Genomic DNA, 24,319 nt, shown 5'->3' on the forward strand with positions numbered 1-24,319 from the left:
CCTTATGGTGAGGGAAGAGAAGGGAGTAGCTGAACATTCATTCACGAATGAAGCAAAACTGAACAGAAGGCTAATGGGGGTAAGGGACAGTGCTGAGAGGGAGAAAGAGAGGGAGGGAGGGAGGGAGGGAGGGAGGGAGGGGAAGGATAACCAAAGACAAGAGTCTACATAGTAGCCTACTGTAAAACCCATTACTTTGTATACCAACCAGAAATCAAAACAACTAATAAGAGAATTTTGGCTGAAAAATAGAAAATAGATATAGATACTAAAGAGTATTACCAAATTTTGGAGCTTTATTGCATTCATCACCTATACATGGAGATAAGTACCAGTGTTTTGAAATGATTTCCAACTAGGGACTGACAGAAATATCAACTGTTTTGCTGATAAAATTCATTTTGCAGAGTTCAAGTATGTTTTTTTACATATTCTTTGCCATTGATTTTTGAATAAAGCTCCACCTGATTGGAAAGAAATATCCAGAACTTCAGATCAAGTAAAAGGGTGATGAGCTCTTGACAAATGGCATCAGATAAAAGTTAAGGCCTGTCAAAATTTCACGGCACTCTTCTCAGGAGTCCAAAGCTGTTGCCATCACGCCTGTGTACTGATTGCTCTCTTTCCTCGGGTGCCCTTGGAACTGTCTGTAGTGCTACTTTTTATGGATTCTAACAAGCCTTTGACTTTTTCACTCACTGGCTTTTTCCTCTTCTTGGAGAGAGATGTGTAGACTGTCCCAGGGGGCAGCAGGAGGGTGGCCAGCCCCCAGGGCTGCTTACTAGAAGGGGAAGGCTGACCCTTATCTTCCTGTTCCAAGATCCAGGCACTGTCTCTGGCCAAATCCACAAACTTCTGCAGCTGGCTCTGACTCACATTCTTGCTTATGTTGAGAGACATCTCAAAAGGGTTCTGGATGTACAGAGGAGAAGAGTCGGGCTTGTTCTGCTCCCTTCCCTACAGACAACAGAGAAGATACACACCACGTAAAAGGGACACACAAGGTCAGTGTAAGCCAGAGAGCAAAGAAGTGCTTTCCCAAGGTTGGTCTTGGCTACATATGCATTTATATGAGTGTGTATACAACCAACCTTTTCTTTTTCCCATGTAGTTTACAAGTATTCTCTAAGAAAATTGCTTGGGTTTACAATCTACAAATGATGATGTCAATGCTCAGATGATAGGTATGTGGACTAGGTCAACAATAAAAATCCTCTTTACATAATACAACTACTTAAAAACAGAAGGGCCTGGAGGGGTGGAGGGAGGAAGGGAGGGGAGAGAGACTATAAACAAAGTCAATCTTTATAAAGTGGCATGTTCTAAATTAGGCCCCAACAGCAGAAAGTGAGGGAAATGGTACAATCTATCCATCCTTAGGAATTCCACAGGGCCAGCACATGCCTACAACCAAGCACTGGAATGTGGAGGCAAAACTACCACAAGTTCAAGGCCAACTGGATGTACATGGCAAAATTTGTCTCAAATATAAGATAAATTCTGTCACTGAACACATCTTTATTTTAAACAACCTGGGGATGCTATTTCACATCTTGAAGGATACAGTCTTAGCTTCAGAAACAGACTACACACTGTGACAACAGCGGATGACAAGAGCTGCCTCTGTTCTTGCAGCTCTGAGGATGACAGGGCTCACTCAAGTGCCACAGTCCCATCTCGTGCCCATTACTTAGACCCGAGCATTCTTTAGAGTGCATTAGAAATGAAACACTGGCACAACAAACAGCTAGTTTATAAAAATGCCACACATTCTTTACCTGTCGAATATTTATGGAATTTTTATTGAAAGCGAAATTGCCAAAATACTCAAAAAATTCCTTCAGTAGTAATTCTGCAAGAAAACAAGATAAAGAAAATAAGAAGAAAATCTGTCTGAACCCAAAAAGGAACAAGAAGAAAGGAAAAAGACTTACCTAATGTTTCTGTGTTTCCTGAAGGTTTAATTTTATTCAAGTCCCGAACAAATGTACAATTGTGCCCATCTAGGATACATCTATCTTCAGCATCTTAAAACACAGAAACAAGAGTTCCACACTGTAAAGTAGTTCTTACCATTGGTCATGTTATATGTAGTTAGTTCATAGATATTAAAGCTCCACTTAAAAAGGATTTGAGATGATTCTGGCAATTCAATGCTTTTAATCCATCTTTTGAACTAATCAGTCTTCTAGTTAAAAATGAAAACACAAAGTTTCTACATTCCATTAAGCAAACTTTGGGACATCCTTAATCAGCATTGATTTCCTTTTCCATCCTTAACACTGTTTTATGCTTTGACCCAATGACACAAACTAATTGTTCAAAGAGGCTTACACAAGACCACTCACTCACTTTCCTACTAGCATTGTATCATGAAATGTAATCATTGTTCTTATTTTACTAAGTCCACAGGCATCATGGAATCTCTTACCTACCCTTATCCATATCCCAATATACAATGTAGGGATGAACATTAAAAAAAAAAAAAAAAAACTATACATTACTGACATACCTCCCCCAATGTTATGTGTTCACTGTTACAGTTTGAATCTGGAGTGTTCCCCAAATTCCCACTTGTTGGAGATTTATTCTCAGTTTGGTACTCTTGGGATGAGGTAGAAACATGCTAAGGACATGCATGTTCTTGAAGGGAACATGGGAAACCACTCTTTTCTTTTCTGCTTATGTTTGCATCCTAAAAAGCTACTTTGCATCCTTCATTAGTATGCAGCCTTACCACATGCCCAAAGCTATATAACACAAAGCCAACATATCCACCACACAGCAATATAAACACTTCTACTTTGAAATCTATATACATGCTTAATATGTCATGTGATTAACAAATTACACCTTTTGTCCATCTTTTAGTTATTGTGCCTTTTTTTTTTAAGGAATGTGTGTCTCTGACTCAAGATATTACCAACAAAGGGCCCCATGGAAATCCCTGAACAATGAGGCTATTGGTTGCTCTCCACAAACTGCAAGTTAGGCCCTACTGCTGATAATACCTACATAGCTCACTGATGATGGAGAAGCCAAACTTGTGCCTACCTAGAACCTTTACCCCTACTGACCAGTGTTCACAGTACTAGAGGTTCTCTGTACACTACCCAAGGAGAAAAGGAAAACTCACCCAGCTACAAACTCCGGGATCTATGATGGTGACCTGACTGCATGATACGCTGGTACAACAGTGATACAAAAACTGTGAGAACATCCAACCATACTATCTGTCTGGAATGAAGGTCCACTCTATGAGATGGAACCCATGCCCAACAATGCTTGGGTGGCTAAGAACCTAGACTAAAAAGATAAGTCATGAACCTAAGAGGAAAAACAAATATGACTATTCTTATAAAAGAATGTAGCAATAAAATGACTCCTAATGACATTCTGCTATACTCATAAATCAATATCTTGCTCAGCAATCATCAGAGAAGCTTCCTGTTACAGTAGATGGAAACAAACACAGAAACCCATAACTGAACAATGTGCAGAGAGTCAGAAACCTTGAACACTCAGTTCTAAACGGGATGTTTTCATCAAATCTCTGCCTTCAGGGAACCCTCCAAGGAGGAAGCAGAAAGATTATAAGAACCAAAGGGGATGAAGATCAACAAAACAAGGCCTTCTACACACAACAGGACTGCTTCACGTTTAAGGATTCAGAGAGACCAGGACAGCACACACAGATCCTACACAGGTCTACACTAGATGGGGTACAGTTCTGAGAGGGGAAGTAGACATAAGTCTCCACCCCTAGCTCACCTGAAGCTAAATCCAATTGATAACCAATCAGAAAGGAAATATTTTCTTTTCCAATGGAGTCTCAATGGGTACACAAATAATAACTAGCAGTAGATGGCCAGCACAAAACAAACTCAATGCTATCTTTGGAGAATTGTTGTCTCACAATGCTTTGTCTGGACACACCCCCCCCTTACAGATCTTTTGCTTATATATTACAGTTTCCAAATATTTTTTATAGGTTTTTTTGTGTGTGTGTGTCTCAGCATTTGTATGTTTGTTGTGCTTTTTCTTCAGCTGTTTTTTCTATTTGTTTAGGGAAAAGGGAGAGGGTTAGTGAAGGTAGGCAGTGGGGGGGGGTAGGGGGAAATACAACTGTGACCAGAACATATTATATATGTACATGAAACTGTCAACTAAATTAAAAAAAAAAAATCACTGAACTATACCTAGTAGGACAACAACTCTTCTTCTGAGCACCGAGCAGAATTCTTTGTGGATTGACATAGGCAGATTTGAAAAATTTAAAGGAAAGTAAAGTAACTAAACTAATTTTTGAAAGAATGAAATTGTACCAATCACATTATGGCACATTAAGCATTACAGTGCTACAGCAAAGTATTTCAGTACTGAGAATGGGGGGGGGGAGAGGAAGAGAGAGAGAGAGAGAGAGAGAAACTGAAGAGATTTGCCAGTCTAAAAATAGACCCACACAAATATGAACAATTTATTGTCACTGACTTTGGTCAAGATACAAAAAAGAACTATATGGAGAAAGTACAGCCTGTTTTTAAAGCAAATAGTGTAAAAATAATTGGACATTCACATGCCAAAAAGAACTAACTTGTAATGGATAACAGTTTATAAAACTTACCAAAGGAAATTTAAGTACACCATCATGGTCTAAGGTTAGGAAAAAGAAAATAAGCTGATTTATTCAGACCCTTCAAAAGAATAAAATCCCATGGGTCAGCAGGACTTTCAAAAGTGGAGTCAGTGATCCCAAAGTTTGTAGAAGCAAGTCTGAATCCCTATTGCCGAGCTACTGAGTCAGACACTTCAGAAGGTGTGCTTTTAAGTAATTCTACATGCTTTTGGTAGACAGCTGATTTGTGACTATGCTTTGAAATGACTGTCACAGCAAACAAGACATGCACATGGAATAGCCCAGACTCAGGAGAGCAGTATGACACAGAAAGGGCGCACCAGGGAAGGGTGCACATGCAAGTAGAGAGGGGCAGGGTCACTTGAGATCAGCAAGTGCACACAGGAGTCAACAGAAGAGGTGGAGGGAAGAGGAGGGTCACAAAGGACAAGCATGATTGCTGAAAGAAATGTGAGCTTTAGCTCTTGTCTAGTTACAGAGTTCCAGGAGCTCTGGAAGGTGATCCAGGAGTTAAAATGCAAGTAAGAAAACAAAAACAATTTTAAGGAGAACAAATTGCTAAGACTATCCTATGTACCAAATGAGAGGCACAGAAGAAAACAAGAAAGCCATTCAGCTAATTAATGACTAAGGAATTCCTCAAATAATCTATTGTGGTGCATTCTGAAATGATTTAGAGGAAAACAGCATACTTATGGGGAGGGGAGATTAAGCTGGAGGTAGAACTTTGAGCCTTACATATGCTAGGCAACTGCTCCACTACTGAGCTACAATCCCATTCCTCAACATACATATTTAAGATGAATTTCAAGAGAACACTACCATCAGACACATGTTTATCAAAAACCACCATTAGCACTATGGAGCTGGGGGTAAGGAAAGAAGACTGTGAGAGCCCGGGTAAGCTGATAACCCTGAGACTGGAACAGAATAATGGTATGCTCAGTAGCAGTGTACCCCTAACACAAACTAGCATCGGTGATTTTTTTTCAGCTTCCAAATCCCATGAGCTCCATGATTTTTTTCTACAATGATTTCTCAATGTTACAACATCAGTGCACCCAGCAGGAGCAGAATAAAAAACGCTGTTTATAAACTGTTCATTGATGAGAAGAATATGCCTTCTTTTTTTAGTGTGTCAGCTATTGGAGACTGTCTACCTGACACATAGCATGCAATCACTAAATACTTGGTAAATGAAGGACAGTACAGGGGAGGGGCCCACAGGCATGGCTTCTGTTGCCTTCTGTTTCAGCCTCAGACCTGAGACCCAATGCCACTCCACCCTGCTGACTCTGGTATCCCACTATGTCAGCTTCTTCTTAGTGAGTGCAAACCACACTAACATGTGTAGCCTTTCCAGAAGAGTTACTTTTGATTTGGATTAAGGGAAGGTAGCAGAGAGAAATAATTTAATCTAAGAGAAAGCACATTCCAGGCAGAAAAATTAGTTATGACTAAAGGAGCACATAAACGAGAACAATCATAGTATGGGTGGGTATGGCAACATATAAGGAGGAATACCAGAGGATACTAGCTTGGATATCCAATAGTTTTAAGTATTAACAAGTAGTTCACAACTCATTATATAGGAATAAAATTCCTTTTAGGATTATTTTAAACAGAGAAGACCCACATACACTTAAAAATTACCTTGGAGTAACATATCCAGTGGGACAGCTATAAAGGTATGTACTTACTTTCTACATATGTGACCCTAAAATGATATTTTCTATTTCCTTCAACAAGCTATTCAAATTTCTATTTAATCATAACACAAACAGCATGTTGAATTTAAAACACCACATACCTAGGATTGATTGTAAACTCAAATATACCTACATTGAAAATCTTTGGCATACCAGGAAGCAGTTTCAGGTACCCCAGTGCTGTCTGGGGAGAATCGAATCTAGTGAGCCTGAGGACTGTGATCAGATCCATAGCTGGACCTGCTAACTTCATCTCAGACTGGGTCAACTAAGTGAGAGGCTTCAACTATTTGAAGACTATAGTAAGCTACTTGACAACTGGCACCATAAGGTTCTATTCCAAAGGCATAGATAAACAACACTAGTTCTTAAGACCACTGGTGAGGGAAGCTAAAGAAATGGCTCAGTGGTTAAGAGCACTGGCTGCTTTTTCAGAAGTCCCTGGTTCAATTCCCAGCACCCACATGGCAGCTCACTACTGTTGGTAACTCCATTTCTAGGGGATCCAACACAGTTGCACAAATATACATGTGGGGAAAACATCAATGTACATAAAATATAAATAAATAAATACATTTTAAAAAAAGACCATTGATGAATGAATGACTGCACGCACACAAGCGTACACACACACACACACACACACACACACACACACACACACACACACACACACACCACTTAAAATTTATTTCTTTTTAGATTTAAAAATCAAGGAGTAAATTATATGACTTACAAATATATGTGCTTTGATTATACATGGTAAAGTGTCTATCCAGTGTTAAAAAGAAGAAGGCCAATTCTAGTCTTACCTGCTAGTGATTTTAAAGAATCCAGAGTTGGAAGAATGGGGGGCGATCTTCTCTGGAGGAAAAAGATGACCATCACTGTTAGGGAGAAGTTTGTAATCCATGCACCAGGAATACTGCTTGTTAATGAATGCGCTCGAGCCCAGCATCGTACACAGAACACCAAGGCTCTTACTCTTGAATCCAGGGAGCCGTATATATAAAGGAGTTCGGAACTTTTCAAAGCAATACTTCAAAACAGAAAAGTTAAAAAAGCAAAATAAAACTTCAAACCCCAAGTTATGATACAAAAGTCAAATTAAAGACACAACTGGGAACAGATCCAAGTATCTCACTGGTTTTTGCTTATATTTTGAACACCACTATTAAACCATTATGCAGCCAGACTGCACAAAGGAGACAGAGGCATGGGTACCAGGATCTGGAGGCCAGACCAAGTTACATCAGGGTCTGCCTCAGAACCACCAACTGACAGCACTGTACACTCACAGTATTCAATTCAAGCTCTGAAACACAGATCTGTTATTAAGTCAAGTCTCTAAACATGGTTTCTTAAACAAAAAGTACAAAGTCTAAGGGCTCTTCATGATTACACTATAGACAGGAACACTGGGAAATGCTTCTGCACTGAAGCCTGACTTCTTATACAGTCCTTTGCAAACACACAGGAAAACATTCTACTCATTTGATCATGAAAGTATTTTTCTGAAATTCTTAATTATGGAGGAACCAGGTGAGGGCAGTTAATGAGATGACAGGAATTAGGAAGCATTTCATGGATAATGTGGAAACCCAGTGCAATAGAAACTCCCTGGAATCTATGAGGGTGACCCTAGCAAAGACTCCTAATAATGGGGGATACAGAGCCTGAACCAGCACTTTCCTGTAACACAGTCTTCCAGTAGTGGGACAGGGACATCAACCCAGCTACAAACTTATAATCTGCCCTGCCTCCAAAATGTGCTGAAGTAATGGTAGCACAGAACTTGTGGGAATAGCTAACCAATGACAGGTCCAACACAAGGCCCATATCACCCAAAGGCCCATATCACCATGCCTAACACTGCCAGAAAACAGGCTGTATAGCCCAGAGACCCAAGATAGAAGCAAATATGACTTGTCCCCCAAAGTCAATGAAATGATTTCTAGTGATATTCTATTGCTGTACTCATATATTAGAGCCTAGCCCAATTGTCATCAGAGAGGCTTCATCCAGCAACTGACAGAAGCAGATGCAGAGACTCAGCCAAACATTAGACACAGTTCAGGAATCCCATGGAAGAGGGGGAATGAAAAATTGTAGGAGCCAGAGGGGTTGAAGACACCAGAAGAATACAGCCCACAGAATCAACTAAACAGGGCTCATAATCGCTCACAAAGACTGAAGCAACAATCAGGGAGCCTATATGGGTCTACACTAGGTCCTCTGAATATATGTTATGGTTGTATAGTTGGATGTTCTTGTGGGACACCTAACAGTACAAATGGGGATTGTCTCTTGACTATTTTGTTTGTTCTTGAGACCATTTTTCTTCCTACTGGGTTGCTTTGTCCAGCCCTTACTGTATCTTGTTATGCTGTGTTTGGTTGATACCCAGGAGGCTGCTCTTTTCTGAAGGGAAATGGAGGAAGAGCTGATCTGGGAAAGAGAGGAGATTGGGGGAAGGGACCAGAAAGAGTGAAAACTAGATGTAATATATCAAAGGAGAAAGAGAGAATTCTTAATTGTGAAACAGTCAAAATTACTCCATCCCAGTGTATAAAAGAAAAAACAGCTTGAAGCTATAGCATCTGTTAGAAATCACACCTCAGAGCCATTCCTGGTATGGTGGTGCATGCCAAGGGAGGCAGAACTATTTAATAAGCCCAGGACTTAAGAGTCCAGCTGGATAAAACACCCTACACCCAAAAAGAAGGAAGGGAGGGAGATCAGGTTTAAAATCTATTTTTAATAAGCCTCTCATTAAAATGAAAATTCAAAGATTATCAATCAGAAATATTTTAAAATTAAGTGTCCACTGATCAAATAGTATCTTGTAATTTCTCAAAGAACCAACAGAGGGCACAAGAATCATCATGTAACATCCATTTAAACTGGAGTTTCAAGACAATAGCAATGAAAGGTTTTACATATTTAAAGAAAATTAAATTTAGTTAAGAATTAAGTCAAATCGTGTGAGGTTACTGACATGAGGAAGCATTAAAAGGATAGAGAAACCTGCAGAAAGTCAAGTTATTACAAACCCATCTCAATTCAGCAAACAAAATACATTATTGTCCAATTTTGCATACATAACATAAAAATACATCTGTAGAAAGTACAGCATGTATTTTAATTTTTACATTAAATTTGGTTAAAAAATACAATGAATTTATATCATATGCCACTTGAAGGCAGTCCAAAAGTACTTAGCACTGGCTTGATAGGTGAACTAACCAAAGCTGCTCTAAACTGAACCTCTGAACCCACCTTCAGTCACAATTCCTAATCTAACAAATAATAGGAAAACTGAACTTCAACAAAAGTGCCATAGTAAGGAATAGATTCATTAATTTAGAGCTAGATAAAATAGCACAAATACATTAAAGAGAAACTTAATAGCTTCAAGCTATTCTGAGCATTTTTTGACTCAAACCATTACATATTATGTCAGTATATAATGGAGACAATGCCTAGAGATGTCCAGATGTACTTCTATTTTCTAATACAAAATAGGTACTTTTCATACTTTTAGGCAACATAGGTAAGAATACATTTCTGGGGCTGGAAAGATGGTTCAATAGTGAAGAATACTGATTGTTTTTCCAGATGACCCAGGTTCAATTCTCAGGACTTACACGGTGGCTCACAACCCTCTGTAACTCCAGTCCCATTAGATCCGACACCCTCTTCTGGCCTCAGGAACCAGATACAAATGTGCTGCACAGACTGCATGCAGGTAAAGTATCTATACACATTAAACAAAAGTAAACAATTGAAGGAGGAAGGGATCTCATTGTCCTATTAACATCGTAACAAAACTCTAATATTTTGTTTAGAAGTATACTAAAAATTATATTAAGTAAGAACACTAAAAAAAGATTTCCTACCTTATAATCTAACTGTTCACCTTAAAATAAAAGGGGGGAGGGTTCAGAGTTTTGATATAACTAAGACATGTAGTAACCAGGCAGGCCTCAAATACATAATACTCCCCAGAACTGGGATTACAGACATTACATCCAATTTAGTGAGTTCACATTAAGACATATCAACAGGGTAGGTAGTCATTACTTAAATATGTCTAAAAGAGTTCTGAGCTACTGTTTCTAAACAAGAAAAGTTAAGCTGATACCTTACAATGGTCACATTTAAGTGAATATCTATTGTTAGTATGATGCCATACCTGTTGTTAGCAGTCAAATCACACTGAAATCCAGAGGCCTGATGGGAGAATCTCACAAGTGGACACCGAGCATTTAGTATTTTCTGAACACCCACACATCCAGGGCCAAAATTGTCAAGGCACTCTCCTATTACACATAGGATCTTCTGGGTTGCAATCCTTTCTGAAGGAACAGTTTTCATTTGAAATTCCATCAAAAAGTTCCCTGCATTCTGGATATAAGAGCATTGATAATTATGAGTCATTTACTTTACTACATATATTCTCTGAACAAAGATCTGTCCTTTCTACATAGCCATTGCACCTTAACGGACCTATCATCTCACAATGTGGGGAGAATACAGGCAGAAGAGGAGCAGATCAACAAAAGAAAATAAGACACAGAGGCTTCCTTACATAGAGAAGGTCAATGGAAAAGTAAACAAAGAAAAATGTCATACATTAAAAGGTAATAACAATGCTTATTCCTTTTAGAAAACAACTCATCCTAGGATAGTTTAAAAAAAAAAAAAAAGCCACTAATCAGCAGACCAGAATCAGAGCAGATAGTAGAAGGGTGAGGCTGGACTCACTCTTGTAAGCAAAGGAAGTAAAGACATACAAATGACACAATAAAAAAAAAAAAAAAAAAAAAAAACAAGAGCAAAACAAAGAAACACACAAAACACAGTTCTGAGTGGACTTGGAGACAGAACTGGAACTGTGAGGAATGGTCAGACCAGGGACAGATAGTGAAGCTGCTCCGTGCAGTTGTGTAGGGTGCCACCCATATGGGTATACTCTGTATGTAAGCAGAGGCTTCCTGCATCATTTTTAGGTAGAACCAGAAAGATCCATAAAGAGCCTCATCTCAATTCTCTATGGTTTCATCACTGCTTTCAAAGACACAAAGGACATAGGCAGAGATGAGTGACAGTCAGGCTGCAGCTGGAAAAAGTGATGACTAGACTTCTGTCACTGGATTCAGCCTTAGCAAGAGATAGACAGCTGATGGGTAAAACCACTGAAGTCTGGGAAACTGTCTTAAAGTGTAAGTAAATGAGCTTAGGTGAACAATATAAAAAGCAAGAGAACATGTAGGCTAATCAGATCAATAGACCCTGCCCAGAAATAAAACAATGCAATTACAGAAGATGCAGATGATGGAAAACACATCAATAATGGGCAAAGGTAAGAAACTCTCCAAAGCTACTTTTGTCTATCAAATAAATAAAACAGACAAAGTGGGACAGGGGAAACAACTCCCTTGGTAAAATGTCTACATACAACCAGTGCTTGCTGGCCAGCTTAATGAGCCAATCAGTGAGTGCTGAATTCAGTAAGAGAGGCTGTCTCAAGACAGGAGAAACATAGGAAGGATCCCATGTTGAGCTCTGGCCTCCACAAACACACATGCATGTCCCAAGTGCACAAATAAATTATATACTCATAAAAAAAGCAAACAAACAAACAAAAAAACCTGAAGAAACAGCTAACTCCACAAGAGCTTCTAATATAGCATTACATAGTGGAAGAAAATCTAATGAAGAAAGAACAGAAACTAAGCACACAACCCAAATCAATCACTTGGACAACAGGAAAATACTAGGGACATAGTTATTAATTTTCATTTCTATTGCCTAAATCCTGCAATGTATATGACTTTCTATCAGAAAAAAACAAAACTAGGGAAAACCAAAGGCAGATGTAAGCTTACTATTTCATTCTAAAGGGTCTTCTGTGTGAAGTTCATTGGCACAAATTTAGAAACACTGAAATTTACTATTTCAATTAGTTAGTACCTGTCTTTCACTGGGCATTATACATACATAGTAACTTGAGATGTAGAAAAAGAGCCAACATACAATTTCTAACTTCCTCAACTTAAGCTGAAGAATAAAACCACCAGACAAAGAATTATAAAACAAGGTGCAGTATCAAGTTTATATTTGGACAAATTGTGTCAAGAACATTTTAGGAACTGGGAAAATTTAAGAGTGCTTAAATTGTCACTGTATAAGTATTAATTTTTCTATTGGTAAAGCTATGATAATCTTAAATGAGGGTATATTGATAAGTACACAAAAAGAATCTTAAAACAAGCACGTAGACTTTATAACATTTTCATAAATTATACAAATTGTCAAATTACTTCATCACAATGGAGGAAAGCCTTTAAGATTAACTTTTCCTAAACACTACCACAATACTTCAGAAACTTAAGAGAATTAAAACTAAAAGCTATCAACAAACTTCTGCTTCCAACAGAAGCAGACCACACTTGAGCACTTAGGTCAATCTCTTACGTTTCCCATTAGTTTAGTCAATATCAAATCCTGCATGAGTATCATGTCCAAATTTCAGTTAGGAAATTTGAGACTTAGAAAACATTCACCCAAGACCACCCTGCTGGTAAGTAGAATCTGACTCTTCAGCTGGCTCCAGAATCCAGGCTAACAACAACAACTCTGTGCTCCTTGAGAGAAGAAAGCCTAAAACACCTATGATGGTGCTTTTCAATGTGATAAAAATAATCTAAGATGGTTATATCACCCTGCAAATACAGAAATAATAACACCAACATAAAGCTATATACTTTAAATGGCTGAGTCACATATTCTGTAAAATACGTCTAATAAATAAATAAAAATAAAATAGTGTCATACAGTTTAAGTGCCCATGCTAGGAATTTAACTCAATTTCCAATGCATGTCAGTCTTAACTAAATCTGACCCATTTCAATCTGATGCCCTTCCTACTCCTTGCTAATTTCAGTTCCATGAACATACACAGCTTTGCAGGGTTCATGACTAGAACTATAATGGAAGTAAATCATAGACACACACCCTGCTCAGCTATGACATAGTGGGACACAGTCAGATCAGCCACTAACTAACATGACAGGAAGAAACCATAAAGACAGAAATACCATCAAGATACAAAAAAGACTGTGGAGGTGATTAATTTTAAGCAGGGTGGAGGAAAAAAAAGGATGGCTTCAAGAAGGCTGAAGTAGAAGTAGGTCTTAAAACTGAGAAACAAATCTTTTCAAGGCTGTGCTTTTCATGAACAGTCACATAGAAAAAAGCAGAAAATAGGATGTTTCAAAGTCTACTTAAAAGTATATAAGGGACTGTGTGACTATCATCACTGCAGGTAAATTAAAAGCCAGCTGGCAAAATTAAAATGTTACAAATATCTGAAACATACCTACGTGTATAGACACGAACAAACTTCAAACCCTGAGGAAGAGAACTTTTATGCATATGTAGAGAGACACAGTAAGTGACCCAATGTTAGACCAACACAAAGGTATACTTTACAATTCCAAATAATCCCTAGCAGATAAACTTCATTCTTAAGTCATCTTTACTAAGGTAGCAATCAATAGCTATAACTTTATTGGGTCCAAAGATTTCCTAAATTTTAGTGGTGAAAAGAAATAAGTATTACCTTGTGAACATCGAATTTTCCAACTTCATTTAGATCTAAAAACATGTCCAAATCACATCCTAACTTGCCAAATGTGTTCACCGAGGAGCCAAAGGGCCGAATGACACAGCCAGGAAAATACGCAGCTGCTATGTCCTCAATGAGAGAGCATGTGAGATGGCGGAGCCTGACATTCTCCTCTGTGAGCTGGAAAGCCTTCAGGAGAGTGTTCAGCTGATCATCTATCTAGCTGGCCAAAGAAAGCAACAAAATACACAGATATTTAGGTCTGTAAAATAATGTCATTTTCACATCTTTAGAGATTTACCTTAAAAAAACAATTTTTTCTTCAGTCTTAAGAGTAGATTAAAAGACATATTTGCATGTGTGCACTCACACAGGTGTGCATGTGTATGTGTGGGGGGATATAGGGGTGAGTATGTGGTACATTAGTGTACACAGGTGCTTTCATCTCTTAATTCATGAGGAGATTAAAGGTCAACATTGTGTGTCTTCCACAATTGCCTTCTACCTTATTTTTTGAGACAGGGTCTCTCCTTGAACCTAGAGATCACTGTTTTAGCTACACTTGCTGGCCAGGGAGCTTCAGAGATCCAGCTGTCTCCACACCACCATCCCGGTGCTGGGATTGTTGGCACATGTCACAATACTATGCTTTCATGTGGGTGCTAGGGATGCAAACCTGGGTCCCCACATTTACACAGGGAGTAGTTTTTCCACAAATCCATTCCCTCGCCCTAAAAGTTGATTCTTAAAAACACTAGCAACATAAATCTTGGTTAAAATACTCTTTGTAAGCAATAAGTTAAAAATACTGTTTTAGAAAAAGTAAGGGACCTCAAAAGAGGTCACAACATACACAAAGGTCAGAATCGAAAGAGAAGCCAGTATCAAAGGGCAATAAATACTAGAATTCAAGTATTAAAAGTCCCACATTTCTGTTTCATAAATGAGCCCACTGACTCCTTAGAGAATGATATTAACAGTTAACATAATCAAGGTTCCAAAACTGCATTAGAGTTGAATATTAAACTACAAATTGGAGCTTTCAATGCCTTTATTTGAAAACAGTTTTGCAAGCAAAGGAAATGAGCACTAACTAAAAAATTAAATCAATGGAAGTTAAGGATATGTATAGGCTAGAAGCAAAATTTTAAAATTCAGAAAATCTACCCAAAAAACAGTATTTAGATAAGTAAGTTGATTCTTTGTAAAGATCACTAACCTAGCTAGAATAATAAAAACACTAGGATAAAGATATAAAACTAGAAATAAGATACTTAAGCATTTATAGGACACAATGTAAACAATTATTGTATTAAAAAGAGTGGAAAGGGCCCCAAACTTGTGCAACATGTGGTTTACCCATAAGGTAAGGAGCACAATGGCACAGGGAGTCACAAAGGGGAGAAGGGAGACTTGACTTTTCATTCAACAAATTCTGTAGTGTAGATTTCTTTTCATTACATGTACATGTGCATGTGTGTGTAAACTGCCCCAAGCCATTAGAAGGGTTGGGTCCCCTGGAGTTGGAGTTATAAGTGGTTGTAAGCACTTGACAAGGGTGCTGGGAACCCACCTTGTCCTCTGTAAAAGTAGCAAGTGCTCAGAACCTCTGAGACATTTTTCCAGCTCCCAAATAGAATTTCTTAAAGCAATTCCACTCATTAATAAAAAAGAGTTGGAAAAAAATTAGCCAAGCAAATACATGTTTTAAAGTACATATTGATCAAATAGATAGCAGTGACTAGAAGAATGGCTTATATTAAGGACATTTAAGACTGCAATTCACTGCTCTAAAAGAAATCAGGAGGAAAAACATACAAGAATTTTGAGATCCTATGGCAGTTATTAAGATAACCGCACAAACTAAACTCAACACCTATCTGACAGGCTGCATCCATCAACTCTTAGCGGAAAGCTGTCCTTGGTAACATTATATACCCATCATCACTCACCTCTACCTCCTTTACCACATAAAACTAAACCCTGTACCTACTAAACAATAATGTAGCTGAGTATCAGAACTTTTATAATGCAAGGATATACACTTAAAAATCTGAAGTTTACATGTAAACTTACGCTTTCTGCACAATTCAGTAATTCAAAGAGTTTCTTGCTTGAAGGAGGAGACTGGTTAGTTTTCTGTGCATACAACTGTTCAGGAATCTGATTAGAAGAATTCTTCAGCTTTAAGTTCAAGAAACGTGACTTAAAGGGAATTGCAGGCTCTGCGCTCTGTTTTGGAATATGTGTTCCATTCTGCAATGAGTCTACACTGTCTTTTTGGCAAAATTCTACAACGGCATAAAGACCCTGTATGAAAGGTATAAGAAAAAAGAAAAAAAAAGAGCATGTTTCACAATGTTATATTCAACACATTAACACAGCACCCTCAAAACAATTATACTGTTACAAGATACTTCATTTTGAATTTTATAAATGATACAATCCTAACACAACTCATTACAAGTAAATTAGGAAATGAAAAGAACACTGTAATAGGACTGCACAGAGCAAAACTCAGATCCCTCTTGCTGTCAATATCTATAGCACTGAACTCTAGGGAAGGGGTTCTCAAACTATGGGTTGTGATCAGATATCCAGTATATCAGATGTTTACAATACAATTCATAACAGTAGCAAAATTAATTATGAAGTAGCAATGAAAATAATTTTATGTTTGGGGGGTCACCAAAACATAAGGAACTGTATTAAAGGGTCACAGAATTAGGAAGATTGAGAACCACTGTTCTGAGGTCTTTGGATTATGGAATCTCCATTAAATGTTACAAACAACTCTGGCTTGCCTTGTTGTTGCTGTTCTTTTTGTAATGCTGGGGACTGAACCCAAGGTTTTCAGTATGCTAGACAAGTGCTTAATTACTGAGCTACATCCCAGGTACAATTTTAAAACACTGCAATAAGGCTTTCCTTTCTCATACACAAGGACGGAAAGCCTCATTAAAGAAATCAAGGAACAGGAAGAATATTGAAAGATCTTTGTTCATGTACTACAAAAAGCAAAAAGGCGAATTTCAAAAGTATAACCACCAAGTTAGATAGATTATCTAGATACATACAAAGCTCTCGTAGAAGAAATGATTATTAATTGGTCCATGCTGGGATAAATACTTAAGAAACTTTTTCTCATTGATATTATTTGGGCAATGTATCAAAACAGTCCGCTGAGCCTGTTCTCTTCTTTCCTCCTGTACCTCAAAGAATCTCTTTTTGGGGATCTTGTCTTCAGAGCCTACAAATGAGACAAAAACATTACTAATACACAAAATTTAAAACATGTTGATAAAGTATATAGAGGTTAAACGTGATTAAAACAATTTCATCCTAATCATATACTTAAAATGCATCTATATACCATGTGTGCATGCCCATGTGTATGCACTGACACCGCGTGGAGATCAGAGGACAATGTCTGGGGCAGGTTCTCTTCTTCCACTGTGTGGCTTTAGGGACCAAACTCAGTTGATCAAACTTGGTCATGAACACATTTTTAGCCTAGCTGCATTGGGGGGGGGGGTCCTCTCTTCTTTTTAAAGTGAAAAGACAAACTGCTTTCAATATGCTTTCAATATTTATCTAATGATTTTTTTAAAAAGACACTCTGTGGCCCTGGTTGGCCTGGAACTCACTATGTAAACAAAGCTGGCCTAAAGCTCAGAGATCTTCCTGCCTCCCAAGTGCTGGGATTAAAGGTGTATGACACCACATTTGGCTTATTTAATGTACTCTGTGATTGCCACTAAAATTGTGATTTGGAATACTTGACATGTAATGCTGAAAACAGTTCTACAAGACCTTAAAAGCAAAAAATGAGAAAGTAAACTGTTCATTCAACATTTTCACACTCATAAACACACACACACACACAAACCTGTACAATCTAGAATATTGAAAAGTCTAAAGGAAATTAATTAGTCTAAGTATAATCAAACAATGATCTTAAAGCATTTAACATACTATAATAAGTTACTATAAAGATTGTCTACATCTAAAGTCTTGATCTAGCTCAAACAGTTAATACCTAGTTGCCATCAATAAGCACCCTATCACAGGGAAATTTTTAAAAAATTAAAATATAAGGCTGGAGATGTGCTTCAGTTAGTACAGTACTTGCCTAGCATGTACAAGGCCCTGGGTCCAATCCTCATTACAGATTAAGCTGGGTGTGAAAACTACAATTTTCATATTTTCATGGGAAAACGGAAATTTGGGTTAATAACAGTGCAAGCTCCTGAATCCTAAGCTGTCCTCATCAGTACCAGCTCAAAGCCAAGTTTCTTACAGCACACAATAGAACTTTGGCCTAGACCTCTCATCATCTTTAGTAAGTGACCACCAACAAGTAGAAACATCACTTTTATTTATCCCTCCTGTATTAGATGCTGAAGACACTCTCTTTCATATGTGCCCCCTCTCCACTCCATGTCAATCTTCAACTCTCATCTCAGGCCTGTGCCATCACAATAGCCTCACACCAAAACTGGTCTCAGGCACTCGTTTTGTCTCCTTTGAACACACACACACACACACACACACACACACACACACACACGCACGCACGCACGCACGCACGCGCGCACACACACACGCCAACATGATCTCTCCTCCTCTTCTACCTGTACACTGAAGTCCAAATGCCTCCTTTCCTCCTCGGTGCCAGCATCTCCCACCTCTCTCACACTTCTCATATATGGCACTGCACACACGACATGGCTGGCTTTCATCTCCTGTCGGAATGCCCCCCTGCTCACTTTCTGTCTGGCCAACCTTCACTCAGCCTTCAAATTTTGCTCTGGTGTGTGAAGACTTCTGCAGTGCAATTCACAGGATTGTTATGTAGCATCTATGAAACAGTGTGGAAGACCACCTTCTTCCATGTTAAGGACAGACTACTTCTCGTCAATTTGAGCTTAGCCTTCAGACTGTTCTTCCTCTCAGTCCTCATTTTCTTCTCTATTATGCGATAGCCTCTGCCTGGACCACCTCCCCACTCTTTGACTGCAAATATCTCTTAGACATTCTTGCTTCTCATTTTCTCTCTGAGTCTAAATCGGTGTTCAACTGCTTGCTATAAAAGTAAATTAAACAGTATAGGACTGTATAAATTGAAAGCATAAATCTCTTCTTGCCTCTTACCTTAATAGCTAAAATGCACTTTCTTCTCTTTTGAGCATCTGGTTACTTGCTATGCTCCTCAAGATCCCTGCATATTTATTAAGTTACATTATCCTAATGATACAAATGTGCAACAAAAATCTATCCTAAAGGAAGAGGATGGCCTCATAGTCAGGCGAGTTTTATTGCTGGTTTTGACACTGTGTAGATGGGAAAGCTTGAACTGCAAAGTCAGACTTACTTTTTTGTCTTCTCATCTATAAAATGGGGTCATAGGACTGAGGAAATGGCTCGGTGTTGTAAGGGATTGCCACATAAGTTTGAAGAGCATAATCCAGAACCCAACTAAATGCTGGCCAGGCATGGAGGCCTACCTGAAATAGACAGAGGGTTCGCAGAGCAACTTCTGGCTCTGGGTTTGACAGAGAGACCCTGCCTCACCGAACAAGGTGGAAGAGCAATGCTGATGGTTCTCCATACCAACCACATACTCGTACCCACATGTACTTGCATGCACACACACGCACACAGTGTCCACATGCTACCATCAACACACACACATACAACACACACACACTGAATATGGAAAAAGAAAAAAATGGAGTAATAATTCCTTTTGTTCTACTCCACTGGTTTGCTTTGTGTCTCAGAGAGCAAATGAAAATGCTCTCAAATTTAAGCCATCATACAAGAGATTTCAAAAGAAACCTTATTTGAATTTGCAGGATCACTTAAAAATTTTCAACAGAAGCAGCATCTCCTACACCCAATCCAATCACTATTTCAACACCCAGCAAATTTCTTGCAAGGCTGTTCTAAGAATTCTGAAAAACATCCACAAGTTCTCCAGACACAGGAAAGGTTCAGTAAGAATGGGATCTCAATTGACCAGGTGTATATGTTTAGAAGGTTGTTGTTAAAACAACGGAGGAAAATCTATTGCCAAACAGGTTGTTTTGAAACGCCAAAATAACAGACATTTCCATAGGCAGAGGGTTCTGGGAGCCAGGAAAACTCACTGTTCAGTAAGTTTTGGTGTATTGGGTCTCCAGTGACATTTTATGGGTATTGCACTGGCTAGTTTTATGTCAACTTGGCTCAAACTAAGTCATTTGGGACGAAGAATCCTCATCTGAGAAAATGCCTCTAAAGACTAAGCTACCGCCAAGTCCTTAGAGCATTTTCACATTTAGTGATTGATGTCAAAGGGATCAGCCCATTGTGGGTTGGTCGTCCTGGGTGCTATAAGAAAGTAGACTGAGCAAGCCAGCAAGCAGAACTCCTCCATGGCCTCTGCATCAGCTGACGCTCCAGATTTCCGACCAGTCTGAGTTCCTGAGTAGAAATATGTAAGTCAAATAAACCCTTTCCTTCCCACGTTGCTTTTGGTCATGGTTCTTCATCACAGCACTAACAACCCTAGCTAAGAGATTATCAAAAGCTCATGCACGGCTCAGGGAAGAGGCAAACGCCACTGGGTGGCAATATTATTATCATCACCGCTTGTTATTATTATTATTATTTTCATCATCATCATCATCACTACATTATTACTACACGGTTTTTGTGCCGAACTATAAAGTATTCGCCAACCGTGTTCCTGGCCTGAACAACTTCACTGCTGTCCACGGGAGTCGTCCTCAACAGCGATGAAACCCCCGCCTGGGTTTCTGCCAGGCCGCAGAGGTCCGGCCCCTTGGCCTGTGGTGCGCGCCCTCCGCCCGCCTCGGCCGCCCGTCACCTGTCTCCGCACCCCCAGGAGGCTGCTCTTCGCTCCCGAAGTTCGCGGCTATAGTCCCTGCACAACTGAGGTGTCTGGAAATAGAGCGCTGGACTCGGCTCCTTCTCTGGGAATGCAGGGGCAAACGGGTCAAAAGCCCCACGCCGCGAGCCGCCATTGTCAAGGAAGCAGGAACTAAACTCCGGCTTCTGAGCATGCGTGCCTAAAGGCGGGGATAACGGGAAGCCCTTTGGGTCAAACTAGAAAGAAACTTTAGCGTTGAAAGAAAAAAGAAAAATGGGTGGCAGAATGGAAAGCCCTGAAGTTTGCATATGCTTACATGGTCTGAATTTAACTATCTGTATGCCTACCTCACTGTACTCTGATGAGGTACCCCATTATGCAGAGTTTAGCCTGTGTTTTATTCACATTTTGTTGAGGAGAATGAACGAACCTCAGGAATCAGACTTTAAGTGTTACTGTTTTGTCCCTAAATAGGCACTACAATACCTTTTTAATAAAGGGCTAGGTGCTGCTAGCCTTATTAGGGTTGTATGAGTATTAAGTTACTTCTAAAAGGGACTCAAATTTTAATTGGATTTACCCCAACTTTCTCCATTTGTCTCTAAGCAGGTTTTCCTGCATTCCACCTCACAACAGAGGAACTTTTCAATTTTTCTTTGTGAATTATGTGTGTGTAGATGTGTCTGTGAGTCTGTGCATGTGCATGCAATGCTTGGAGAGGCCACAAGGGGGCATCAGATCTCCTGAACTGTGAGTCACCTCACATGGCTGCTAGGAACCAAACTCTGGTCCTCTGCAAAAGCAATGTGTGCTCTTAACTGAGCTATCTTTCCAGACCCTCAATAATTTATAAATGTCAATTAGGAGGGAAAAACAAACAAATGTAAATTATTAAAATAAATATAACACCTAATAGTTAAGATGTATTGAATATGATATATTTAAAATTACTACAAGAAAAGCTGGATACAAGTCAGCACTAGGAGCTGGAAGCAGAAGTTGAAGGTCTAATGCACAGACATTTCAAGGCAGAGTAAGCTTCATCAAACCATGTCTTAAATAAAAGATTATTCCCAGAAAAAGATAACTTCAAAGGTATTATCATATGCATGTGTATATTTTCTGTGCAAATACCTTATCCTTGACACTCCAATATATAGTGGAGTACAAGATTTATACAGTGGCCGGAATAAACAACATAGAAGTTTTCATTTTTGTTTCCAGGCATTGTTCTAGTCTGTACTTACTCTTTCAGTCTTTACAACCCTGTGAGGTGAACACTATCACCTCCATCCATTGCCTGTGGAGGAAGTAAGGCAGACAGAAGGCAAGGTAACACTCCTGGCGTTACACCCAGGACCCAGGAGCTAAATCCATTTGACCCATTCAAGTGCTTCTTCCTCTTTGTTTTTGTTTGCTTGTTTTTTGCTTTTTGTTTTGTTTTGTTTGTTCTTTGTTTTTTTTTTCATGTTGGTAACATTTTTAATCATTTTATCTAAGCCCTTTAACTCTCACTTCCAACTACCCATTCTACCCCACCCCAGTCCTAAGGGATTGACTTTCTTTCTCTTTGAATGGCCAATTTTGGATATTTCATTTAGATTAAATCATATAGCATGCAAGCTCTCACAAATAGAGCCTTTCTTATAGACAATATTTGCAATCTTTCTCCCTTGCTGCAGCATCAGCCCCCTTCACAGACAAATGACGTTCCATACATTTTTTTTTTTTAAATCTCAGGGTTTCTATTGCTGCAACAAAACACCATTACCAAAAAGCAAGTTATGGAGGGAAGGGTTTATTTGGCTTATACTTCCACATTGCTTCATCACTGAAGGAAGTCAGGACAGAATTTCAAAGGATCCTGGAGGCAGGAGCTGATGCAGAGGCCATGGAGGTGTGCCACTTATTGGCTTGCTCCAGAATCCAGGACCACCAGCCCAGGGATGAAAATACCCATAAAGGGATGGGCTATCCCCTCATTGGTCACTAATTGAGAAAATGTCTTACAGCGGAATCTCATGGACTCTAGATTGTGTCAAATTTACATACAAAACCAGTCAATATAATGTTGGTGTGCCAAATGTACATGTCCATTTACCAGTTTGTGGACCTTGGTGGGTTTTTTCTACCTTTTGACTAGTATAACTAATGAAGCTAAGAATATTTATGTATGATTTATGTGTGTGAGTGTGTGAATCTGAAGGTTAGACGTCAACATCAGGTGCTTTCTTCTATTTCTCTCTCTCTCTTTTGTTTTGTTTTGTTTTTTGGTTTTTGGTCTGGCTAACTAGTGAGTCCCTGAGATCCTCCTATCTCTGCCTTCCTTCACCTGGAACAACTGAACTAGACTCGGGTCCTCTGCAAGAACAGTATGCATTCTCAACTGTTTAACCACCAACCTAGTCCCTGTGTCAACACCAAGAATATACTTATTTTGCTATTTATTTATTCATACATGGGAGACAGTGAGTATATATGCACACATATGTGGATGCCCACAGAGGCCAGAGAGGGCATCGAATCTCCTGGAGCTGGAATTATAAACAATTGTAAGCCACTCAGTATGGATGCTGTCTTACCCTTTTTTTAAGGAACTCCTAGGGTGTAGTAAGCTTTTTTTGTCAGCTGCTGGCTCACAAATAACGACATGGAGACTTCTTATTAATTATGAAAGCTTGGCTATTAGCTTAGGCTTGGCCTCATTCTGCAAATGCCAGACTCCATGTCATAGACTTAGGAAAGCTGAAGAAATGATTTGACAGACTTTGATGATCCCTCAAAGAAGGCATCACCCTCCCTGGGGAGTGGTTGGGGGATGGGATGGGGGGGTTCTGTGGGGGGGGGAATGGGAGGATGGAAGGAAGAGGGTACTTGGATTAATATGTAAAATAAAAAAAATAACAAAAAATTAAAAAAAAACAGGAAAGCTGACCTGTCTTATTAGTTTTACAGATGGCTGCAGACCTGCAGTGAGAGAGTGTTGTTTACATAAAATGAAAAAGAAGTATTTGGCGCTGCACTGAGTCTCTACTCTCCCAACCAGAAGGGTGTTGTTGGTAGAGAAGTCACCTCTCCGTTAATGGTGAGATACAGTCCAAGAGCCCTCAGTAGAAACCTGCAATAGCACATCCAAACATCCACTGTGTCCTCTGTGTTTTTCCCATACACACTTCACTTTGATAAACTGTGGTGATATTTTGTCTGTGCTTTAACAAATAAAGCTTGCCTGAAGATCAGAATGTGGAGCTAGCCACTAGTTAGCCATAGAGGCCAGGCAGTGGCAGTACACACCTTTAATCCCAATAACTGGGAGTCACACACCTTTAATTCCGGTACTAGGGAGGTGGAGACAGGAGTGATATGGCTGGACAGGGAGAGGTATATAAGGCAGAAGGAGACAAAAGCTCATGGTGTTCAGTCTGAGGATTCATGGGGTTTGGTCTGATTCAGTAGAGGGTAGA

The 24,319-nt window shown here is 39.2% G+C and overlaps 1 protein-coding gene across 2 annotated transcripts; it reads right to left on the minus strand.

The window, feature by feature from the left end:
* Positions 1–276: 276 nt before the first annotated feature.
* Mtpap (mitochondrial poly(A) polymerase) lies at positions 277–21,025 on the minus strand. 2 transcript variants are annotated; one of them, XM_051205670.1, is made up of 9 exons: positions 20,865–21,025; positions 17,056–17,228; positions 16,055–16,288; positions 13,973–14,197; positions 10,541–10,752; positions 7,158–7,384; positions 1,935–2,027; positions 1,779–1,852; positions 277–957 (listed from the first exon to the last, which is right to left on the minus strand). In XM_051205670.1, exons 1-9 carry the CDS (start codon positions 21,007–21,009, stop codon positions 598–600), a joined length of 1,743 nt encoding a protein of 580 aa, XP_051061627.1. In that variant the 5' UTR covers positions 21,010–21,025; the 3' UTR covers positions 277–597. The 2 variants fall into 2 exon arrangements, with proteins under 2 accessions (XP_051061627.1, XP_051061626.1); XM_051205669.1 differs by having other exon boundaries at positions 20,853–21,025.
* Positions 21,026–24,319: the final 3,294 nt, after the last annotated feature.

This window comes from Phodopus roborovskii, unplaced genomic scaffold (assembly GCF_943737965.1).
Source record: "Phodopus roborovskii unplaced genomic scaffold, PHOROB, whole genome shotgun sequence".
Taxonomy (NCBI): domain Eukaryota; kingdom Metazoa; phylum Chordata; class Mammalia; order Rodentia; family Cricetidae; genus Phodopus; species Phodopus roborovskii.

Bases quoted from the DNA above. Each gene is read 5' to 3' on its own strand.
- Mtpap (XM_051205669.1), bottom strand. From the start codon at position 21,009: ATGGCGGCTCGCGGCGTGGGGCTTTTGACCCGTTTGCCCCTGCATTCC. The intron at 14,198-16,054 runs GTAAGTTTACAT...TTGGCCAGCTAG, and splicing joins TACTGAATTGTGCAGAAAGC to ATAGATGATCAGCTGAACAC. The intron at 7,385-10,540 runs GTATGGCATCAT...TCTGTTTTGAAG, and splicing joins GATTTGACTGCTAACAACAG to TATTGCTTTGAAAAGTTCCG.